The sequence below is a fragment of the Fopius arisanus genome, unplaced genomic scaffold, assembly GCF_000806365.1.
Source record: "Fopius arisanus strain USDA-PBARC FA_bdor unplaced genomic scaffold, ASM80636v1 scaffold00210, whole genome shotgun sequence".
Lineage (NCBI taxonomy): Eukaryota > Metazoa > Arthropoda > Insecta > Hymenoptera > Braconidae > Fopius > Fopius arisanus.
Genome location: NW_011887949.1, coordinates 62,212 through 72,827, shown reverse-complemented (window position 1 = coordinate 72,827; position 10,616 = coordinate 62,212). Strand labels below are relative to the sequence as shown.

At 35.7% G+C, this 10,616-nt stretch overlaps 1 protein-coding gene across 3 annotated transcripts; it reads left to right on the top strand.

Annotated features, from left to right (window-relative positions):
* The first annotated feature begins 465 nt into the window (after positions 1–465).
* Positions 466–10,020, top strand: LOC105272578 (Multiple epidermal growth factor-like domains protein 10). Of its 3 annotated transcripts, none has more exons than XM_011314767.1 (10): positions 466–1,035; positions 1,791–2,093; positions 4,260–4,386; positions 4,968–5,109; positions 6,516–6,633; positions 7,040–7,311; positions 7,397–7,594; positions 7,817–8,077; positions 8,511–8,633; positions 9,655–10,020. In XM_011314767.1, exons 2-10 carry the CDS (start codon positions 1,984–1,986, stop codon positions 9,795–9,797), a joined length of 1,494 nt encoding a protein of 497 aa, XP_011313069.1. In that variant the 5' UTR covers positions 466–1,035; positions 1,791–1,983; the 3' UTR covers positions 9,798–10,020. The 3 variants fall into 3 exon arrangements, with proteins under 3 accessions (XP_011313069.1, XP_011313068.1, XP_011313067.1); XM_011314766.1 differs by having other exon boundaries at positions 1,018–1,035; positions 1,511–2,093; XM_011314765.1 differs by lacking the exon at positions 466–1,035 and having other exon boundaries at positions 1,235–2,093.
* Positions 10,021–10,616: the final 596 nt, after the last annotated feature.

The window sequence follows — 10,616 nt, the reverse complement described above, 5'->3', positions numbered from 1 at the left end:
ATTACCATTTTTCCACAACGATATTCTAATTTCCACGACTCACCCAATAAATCATTCCACGAAAATGTAAATGTAAAACATGTAATTCGTATAATCGAATGATAAAAGCATAAAAAAATTCAATTACGTCCAAAAGAAGATGACCCCTCAATTTTCCCGTCACATCCCACAAGTATTCGTAGTAATGACGTCATACCAGTGCGTCATGACGAAAATTACAATTTAAAAAAATCGTGACGTCGTGACGTCATGAGGCGGTCATAAATGGGTTAAATGACTAAAAAAGCGGTAATTTTTGCATGTAACTCATGCACAAGCATTCATACACTTATAAATCGACGTCCATGGTGTTTGCAACCACTTGAATCCCTTAATTCCCCAACGAATGGGATGATTGAACGTGATGATCTTCTGGTGGGGACATACACCAAAGTCAGAGAGGGTCGGAGTTCATTGTGCCACAAGTGCATATTAGTGCCCTGAAGACGCATTGCAAAACCAACGTACAAATTATCCCTTCAACATTCCCACCCCAAATCCAAAATATCAAAGAACCTGTGACGTAATTCGCGTGCGTTATAGTTCCTGAAGAAAGTGCGCGGAAAGACCCCCAGAGGAATGCAGTCCCAGTTATATTGAATAAATAAGGGCAAAAATTCCGTTCATTACCAATAAAACTGTCACATCTGGTGGCCAAGACATGCGTGACGAGAGTCTCGTAATAGACACTGGAAAAATACCGTCCGATTCTTTCCCATTTCTGCAGAAATGTCGCCATCAATTTCCCCTTAGAGACCGCTATTTTTACGTCTAGAAATTGTCTTAATAAAGTGGAAAGTGATCAGTGCAATGGCTTTTTGGGAGGTTGGAGTGAAATGCCGATGTGATTTAACATCTTGAGTGAATCTGATGAAAATAATTGACGTACATTGTTGGAAAATTACATTTGAAATTTAAAATTTAATTTTTTATGACAAAGTGACATGGAATGTTGGGGAATTCTACAGAGACGCAGTTGATTTTTTGAATATTCTGGTAATTCCCATTCTCACGCTCCCCTGCCACTGCGTAAAAAACGGAAAATGTATTGAAAATATTGAAAATTAAATTGCATTTGACAGTAATTTTTCATGGCGAGAATGAAAATTCAGCGTTTTATTGGAAAATTAATCATTATTTAACATGGAACACCTAGTTTTTTCAAATTTTCAAGATAAGTTATAGATTTAATGATTTTAATTGGAACTGAATGAATGAATTCAAACTAACATTATTGAAAATTCAGATAACTTAGTAATTGAAATGTCAACTGGATTCATTTACTTTAAAGATCTACTTCATTTCAAACAATTAACGAGAATCGCAATTTCTTCTTCAATTCAGCTCTACTTTTGTTATTCCAAAGAAAATTGTTTAAAAATCAGGACTTCACACAGAATATTATCTCAAGCTCCCCATTCTCTTGTTTCTGTAATTACCAACAAGTCAATATAATTCGATATTCCTATAGACTCAATTGAAATATTTTACATTTAATTTCACTGATGAGGGTATCCTATAGAAAATATCTAAAGAGAATGAATGAATGATCAAAGGAGTTTACTGCAATTTTTTCTTGAGAGTATGAATATTTGAACAAACATTGAAATAAAGAGAATTCCTGTGACGATCTTTGGAACGCATATGTGTTTATTTGACGGGAGATAGACGATACATGAGCAGGCGATGGTTTGTGATACCACAGGCCATTGTTTGAGGTCTGGGTGTTGAATTTATTCGGTGTCATTTAGCCCGAGGCTGGCATCAGATCCTCGTGAATAATCGAGTTGTGAAGTTGGTGATGGATCTGTCAAGAGGGACATTAAAATTGAATTAAAACAGTGGAAAATTGCGGGAAAGGATTGATGGAAAAATAGGATAATCAAATTGTGAGGTTTTAATTGCTCAGAACTGTCTAGCAGTGGAATTGAAACTTCCGGTGAGATGGGGCTATCCTGGACGCTTCAGCAGCGCGACCTCGTCCTCGTCCTTGTCCTGGTAATGACTGCAACCGGAGAGCCAATGACCGGAGCCGTATGCCATCGTATGGAAAAGTGAGAATTCATTTAATCCTCAGTACATCTCAAAGCAATTACTCAGAATTCCCATTAAGCACTTAGATGTTTTAATTACATTCAGAAACAATAATTATTTAATTAATTTACATAGCATAAGTATATCAGTATTTACTCTTGAGTTTTTTTTCTAAATTTTCTCCAATTTCCGCTTTTACTAGTAGTCGGAACAATTTATATGCGCTTATAATTAGGATATGGAGGAATCTACAGAAAAATATATATTTGTTCAATAAAATTTATTAGAATATATTATGGATGTTTTTCAATCTGTAATGGAAGCACATAATTACTACGTTCACTGAACTTGGCGTACATTTTTGAATTTTGAATCTCGAATTTTTAAGGTAATCGATAAATTGTCCCGTTTAAAGAAATTTTTAATTGTTAAAAAAATGTTTATTGGAAAAAGTTGTATGTTTAGAAAATTGAGAAATAAGTTTAAATGAAATTTATGTCGTATATAATAGAACATAGATTATATATGAAAGAATTAATCAATAATTTTTAAACATTTTAATGAAGAATTCTTTTAAAAGAGGAAATTCCACGTTCATCTTGAAAATTCATAAAAATTGAATTTTCCGTGTGAAGTGATCACTGATTTTTCAATAAAAGCCGGAGCTTTCGGACTCACTGGCAAAATTTAAAATCAATTGAACATCAAAGCCGATTCAATTTTCGGTAGATTGAAAATCCAATTGAAAGTCGAGGGGAGGCATTCTCCTGGGATCCACGAGTTTTGTCGATTGTCACTGGATTTAACTCGAGTTTCTTCACCCCGGATGCACTCCAGCTGGGTAATTGCAGAGTTTAAACGTGTGCTTGTCTAGACGAGGTAGAGGACAATGAAGGGAGTCATTAGAAGAGGAATTAGACGGTTGTCATCTCAATTTGTCCGGTGTTTATCGAATTTGAAATGCTTTTCTGGAAAATTCTCTGCGCAGGAAAAAATTCACCGTTCAACATTTCAAACTAAACTATCACAAATACCAATATCATCCTAATATTTCTGTTGAATTTCCCCAACATATTAATTTTTTGTAGACATCCGAGTAAATTTCAGTAGAAATTTGGTTATCGTATTTTGATTTACGTTTAATCACGTGGAATTCCATGGAATTGCTGTGAAAAATAAAATTCTCTCCATCATTTACAGAGACCCCATTCTACAAAAATTATCCAACATTTCGTTGAAATTGCAACGTATGGAATTCTCAAGATTTTTTAAACCGTGAATAGAAAAAAATATTTCAAAACACCGGAAGTATTTGCAACACATCCACAGTTTAAAAACAAGATAGAAAAAAGTGGAGACTTTCAAACGCCAAAGAGCATCGAATTGAAAAGAGGCTCAAGGGTACTCCAGTGTCTTTCAACCTGGTGTCTGCTACGATATTTGATCTCTCATGATTAAATTGCCAAGTCATCATTGAATCTCAACTACAGAGGAATAAAGACTCGTACAAATCAAATGAATCCACTCGAAAACCTCTAAATACGTACTACAGACAAGCCATAGTCCCGCGATCTTCAATTGCGCAAACCGATCTAAAGACTATTATATTATCCATCCAATTAATAACACTCTCTCGAGTTTTCATATTTATTCACTTTTATAGTTGAAGTGCCAATTCAATGATTCAAAAGATACAAAAGGAATGTTGTACCTGCAATTTTCCAGAATTATCCAAAATATTCTTTCACTTTTTAATGAGTCCCACTCTTTGACTGAGACACGTAATTTTCATTCAAAATCTATTTTTTGTTCTCAACTAACGGATACCTCCACATTTATTTATTTCGCAAATGCTAAAACTCTCAGAACGAAAAAAAGAACGAGAATAAAATTCACTTTCCTCCGTCAAGGATTCTAAATCGGCCCCTGGGGCCCGGATGGAAAAAAATTCTTTCAGCTGTCGTATAGTTCTCGGTTTTATCACCATCTACCAGGAGAATAAACATGAAATCATTGCAGCACACAGTGCGCCTCATGTACAGCGAAAAAAAAAGAGAGATGCGTCTAATAAAAATTTATCGAGAAAATTCCAATTTAAAAAATCGTCCTTTCTGGGTGGTTCATGGGGTTTTAAGTTATTGTTCATTTAAAAAGTCATTCGATAAAATAACAAATTGAATTTTCAGCTACACAACGACAGTGACAGAATCATACCAAGAGCCGGTGCAGGTGCAGACGTCGTTCTGGTGTTTGGCGATTCCCCCAAGATGTTCTCGGTCCCAAACCGAATGGAGGATCCGTCACAGAACCAAAGTAATTATTTCCCTGACAATCAATCAGAACAAGCAAAGATACCTAAAACGACTTTTATGACGCTCATTACAGTGAAAGTTGAGGGCCCGAGCATTCAAGTACTCCAATTGCTAATTAAATAATCTGATACGACGAGATTAGCACACGTTACATTAGTCTTGTATTCCCAATCGAATCGTTAGCCACAAAGATTTTTCCTTCACCATTAGCCTATCCTAAATACCAATAATTAAGCAAAACGACTAGTTAATTATCTGTGGATATGAACTTTTTGTATCTCAGGCGCTCTTAATTTACATTTTGCGGTGATCTCATTGATTGAGCACACATATGTAACATGTAGAGGAAAAGAGAAATGGAGAGTGAGGCGAAAGGCTTTGCTGGACACCACTTTCGATAGGGAACTTCTTCTTTTATGCGATTCAAGTGACTGATTACGAATAATGTTACGTCCTATGTCTCTCAGAAAAAGTAGATTCATTAGCTGCCTGATTCAGGGGATAGAATTACATTTGAATGGTTGGGTTTTTTTTTTCTGTGAAAGATCATTAGCTATTGATGTGATTTATTTTTGCTCTCAGGAAGAGGTGAGGCAGAGGAATGTGACGGAGTGTTGCGATGGCTATGCATTACAGAAATCGGTGGTCAATGGATCTCATGTTCATAAGTGTGTTGCCACTTCGGATTGCAAGCCGGGATTCATTGGGAAAAATTGTGACATTGGTGAGTTAAAATTTACGATTGGAGGATAATCACTGGGGTCTCACCAGTTTTCCGATTTTTGCGATAAGCTAGTCCGGTGCTAGCAGCCATTGCATGTCATTGAATCTCATCAGTTTAATCGTGATGAAAATTTGAGTGCTAGACATTTTTTCTAAAATTCTTCATTTCTCTTTGATATTTTCCATCACATGAAAATGGGAATTACAAAACTTACGTATTTCTTTGAAGCTTGTTTAATGAGATTTCAATTAACTGTACAATATATTTTCTTACCACGAAAGGAAGAGGAATTATTTCCAAAACTGTAGAAAAGTGTAGCGTTACAACCGCGGATCATTTACTTCTGGATCTTTAATTAATATTCAATCAGAAAGTTGAATGGAAAAGATAATTCCACCTGTTTTCTCTAAATTCACTGATTCGCGAGACATTCGTCGAGTAGTAATTCGCGAATTGAATGATCGCAGATTAAATCGACGGCGAATTTCTCCAAAAAATATCGAAAGTAACCCGGAAATTATGTGAATCAGGTAAAAAAATTTCGCAATTACTTTCCCAAACTCCTCCACTCCATTGAGTAATAAAATTAACTGAAAACAATCCTGTCCACGTTGTAAACACCAACGCCTTGAGGACCTCGGTAATAACAGCTTCACCTCGCTCGACGATAATTAATTAGAGTGATTCAGGCGTGAAAGTGCATTCACGCATGGAATTGTTCGGCATTTTATGCGTTGAAAAATTGTGAGCCCCTGATCTCACACACTACCACTAATCTACATATAATCAATTCCCCTAGATGTGACCTCGGTAAAATTGCCAATTCACTTGTACATCCATTTTCGACCATTAAATTGATGTAAGAGAGTTGTTCTGCACAATAACTCTTTGACGTCAGGAAGTTTATCATTACAACTTGTTTTGACATTGCAGTGTGATTCATTTTATGACAGAGGAATTCCCCCTATGAAATTCCCTACTCTTCGTTTTTTTATTCAAATAAAAAGATGAACGAAAAAAGAAATCACGAGAAATTACGTGATAATTCCGTGAATGTCCACTAATAATTACGTCGAGCTAAATTAAAAATTTAGATTAGTACCGTAATTCGTTGAGAATTTTTCTCCACGTACGTAAAATGAAAATAAATTCTCATATTTTGAATAAATAAATGCAAATTGCTAATTGCTAATTTTAGTTGAGTTACTCCATGAATATTCAAAACCCAAACTAATTACACGGAATTTATTGAATATTTAATGAATTTATTAAATAGATGGAATCAGTTTATCAAATTTCTTTGATTAATTTGTTTATATAGTTATGTTGAGGATCTCAGACTGGTATCGACCGAATCAGCGGATTTTCGGTACTGAACCTGAGCCACTGATTTTCTTGTGTTACAGAGTGTCCAGAGGGTTCCTGGGGTATCCTATGTATGCATTCATGTAGATGTGGAGCAAACAGGACCTGTAATAGGACCACTGGCCACTGTGATTGTCCAGAAGGATGGAGAGGTTCAGAGTAAGTTAATTGACAGCAATCCAGCACGATTAAAAAAAAATACAGCTCCTTATCTGAAAAATCGATAATAAAACTAAAAACCACTTGTAGATCTCGTAAAGTCCATTAAACACGATCGTCCCAATGTCGGTCATTTGATGAATATTTATCACCACTTCTCGGAAGTATAAATAGCTAATAGAATATATTTCCTGCTTCGTTCATGCATGCAATTAATATCCCCTCAATGAATTTTGACAGGTGATGTAAAGCCACTCATTACGCAACACAAATAACAAATTTTTCCTTTAAATTCACTTAATTGGAGGTGATGGAGGCCAGTTGAGCTCCAATTGCATTAATTAAATTTCAATTCTCATTTATACTCATTAAAATGAAAGTTGAAGACGTGAAAATATTTCTGCAGTTGTACAGATCCCTGTGAGGTGGGAAAATATGGTCCGAAATGTTCAATGGATTGCCCCTGCGGGCATTTGAACGGAAACTGTCATCATGTGACAGGAAACTGTCTTGATTTAGTATCGATCACGTCAGGGATGAGCAATTGGACGGATTCTAGGCTTGAGGCGTCCACTTTGCCATCATCACCTACATCAGCTATCGACGGTACCACGTCGACGATGAAACACCCTCAAGCCATCGGCGATGATTTTCCTGGCGCAACAACAATAAAACATCGTGAATAATACTTTCTCAAATGCTAATGCAATATCAAACCTTTGCATTCATAATTCAATAGTGTTTTTTTTGTTTATATTCAAAGATAACAGTGGAACGAGCAACAGCCGCAACGAAATTGCCCTGGATTCCACGGTTGAGACAACGATAATTACTGAATACCATGAGGTGCATTTACCAGAGACAGAGGAGTCTACAGTAAGACCAATTGTTGCTGTTGTACGTGTTGGTAAAGCTACTTCGAGTAGAGAACAAATACTTGTTACGCCGAACATTAGTCCAGGTATATTTATTTGAGGTGAAGTTTTTGGTTTCAATGGAAGAAACCAAAAAAGAATTCAAAGTAATACGAATTTTTTTAAGATATTATTCATACTAACGATGATCGCTCTAATTTTATTCAATAATAATATTACCGAATATTAATTATTAATTGTAATTTAGACTATTATTTGAATATATGCTGGAGCTTTTCAATTTCCCGAGTGCATAATTTTGTTTTTAGATCACATATCACGTCACACCGTTCCCCTGACTCTGGATGTTGCTGTTGCAGTAGTGATCGGTTCGATAATATCTCTGGGCTTAACAACCCTTGCTGTACTGGCAATACTTCACGTACGTACAAAACTCTTCGAGACCATTCGTCTCTCAATTTACGACACCGAAAAGCCAGACCCAAGATCAGCGACACTACCTCGTGAAAAAGGAAATCCCGGAATCTCAACCATAAATCGCACTGCAACACTGACTCCATGTGACTACGGTATTTTTTTATTGTATCTTTAAATGAAAATAAATTAAAAGAGAAGAGAAATCATCTAATCATAAAATTTTAACTAGGGAAATTTCACAGGGAAAATATCTCAATAGTATGAACTGTATAGAAAAATCGATTTTCTCGCATTTTTTCTTTCAGAAAATTGAATTTTCCAAATATCGAATTATCTTTTCATTACATCCTAATGTTTTAGTAGCCTGTCGCTACGTATCGACTTTGGACGGAAAAGATTATCCGAACGATTGGTAAATTACAGGCATCCGGTAATAACAAAATTAATTTCTCAATTGAGGTGTCCCAAGGGAATGCATCGGATGGGTTTCGAAAGTTCGGGCTTTTCCCATGAGGCATACACATATTTTTACAGAGATTAAGGAAAGTTTGTTTATATATATTTGATAACAGATTTTTTTGGCAGAGACACCGAGATGTATTGTTCCACAAGGATCGAGAACACTGCCCAGACCAAATAGTGTGGTGACCAGAGAATCTACTTATTCAAATCAATACCCGAATATACAACTTTTTAACAGCCTGAGAGGTGAGTGAAAGACCTAAAATTTTCAACAATTTTCCTCTAGTTTCAATAATTTCAGTAACTAATATTCATTTTCCATTTCGCGAACAGTAGAATCCCGTTATAGTTGCACCTCTCAATGTCTTTTTTTCCATAAATAAATTTCGTGAAAATTAACTTCAGGATTGGGTAAAGCAGAAAATTTATACAGTGTTCATCATCATGACGTCATAAAAAATAATTACATTGGATTCGGATAAATTAAAAGAACCCTTTATTTCGCAGATGAGTAACAAAATAAAAACCAATGACTTACCGTACGTCTATCTGACGTCAGTCGCTCTCTTTTACGTCTATTTTTTTAAATTCTCCACTGATATGACCATGAATCCACAAATTATTAACTATTTCGTATCGTTGTTTACCCAGCAAGTGGTCAACACATTTAAAATCGCCCAAGACCCCCCATTGTTGAAGAATATTTTATTTTTCGTATTACAAAAATTTTAAGCCGTTCATTCCTTCTCTTTCCACCGGAGAATAAAAAATTTCAAAATAGAACAACGAAATGAAGTCGGAAATAACATATCACTAGCTTCCTGCAGATTTACATGACCGTTGAGATTACTATCAGTATATTGGAAAGTTTTGAAATGAGGAAAACGAGGACCGCCTTCTCCAAGATCTTGGAAACTTGCCATTTCGCACTAGCATAATTCCAACTTGTCGCATTGAAAGACAATTCTGGAGTGAATTGATAATGCAGAATTGCTGCATGTCATCTGGCGAGTCATTCACGTCATTTATTTATTATCTCGTAAACGAAGAGAGATACAGGAATTTTCATTATTATCTTTTTAATAGAGCAGTAAGTACTCTAAAAAAACCATCTACAACAAAATTTCGCTATCTCTCTTCATTAAGGAGATATTGAGCCATAATTTGGGCTGATCGTTTATCCTAGTTTACGAATTCACAGCGAAAGTGCAATCTGGGCTTTATGTAATTGGTTTCGTAGTATTCATTGGATTACTTCGGATTACAGAACTCATGGAAGCACATTACGATCGTCCACCAGCAATTAACACCTTTCGACAAGCACCAAGTGATGAGGCCGAACATCTTTACGACGAGATTCCGCTGCAGTCTATCAATTTTGAAAGCAACAACCATGACTTGTTGAAGTGAACTACACCAAGGCCATCATCATTCATGCCAACAATCGTCTGAATTAATTCAATACATGGTGAACTGAAGTTTGACAATTATCTTGTTAAAATCTCAAGAACTTGCGAATTCTTCAAATTATCACAGGAAAAATCGATTTTCCTCATCTCTCTTTATCACTCAGATTTCAATTGAATTATTTTTACTCTTACGGAGTGATTTTTGTACGATAATTAATAATAAATCAAGGTATTTTTAAATGTGTAATTGACGTCATTTCGCACTAGCATAATTTGTCCTTACGCACTCCATAATCTCCAGTAGTAGAGATGAGTCACCGAGTGATCAATTTATACACGAATGGATTTCTAATAAAATCAACAATTTTTCTCAATGACCACACGACTATAGCCGAGTGTCGTTATACTCACGGGGCTGTAGGGGAAGGGAAGTCGGATAATACGACTCTATGCAACTACCCCCATCACGTGCCCGTTGCCACTTAAAACTGATTTTTTTCATAACAAATTCTAATACGTCAGAAATTTATTTTTCATCATGATGCGTCGAAAAGTGACTTTTCCGTACATTGCGAAGAAAAATTGCGAATAAAAATATTGTAATAATTTCTTAGTCCTTCAGCCCTTCAAAATAAATTTACCGGAGTTTCTCCCACGAAACAGAACAATTATTTCTCACAACGAGAATTGATATTGACCTGGAAACGACGAATGGCAATAGCATCTGAAGAAACAAGTTCTGCGATGCATTAATCTGATTAGCTCCTACGCATTAAAGAAAATGGTAACAGTGCCACAGTGTACGAGGGTCAAATAATAT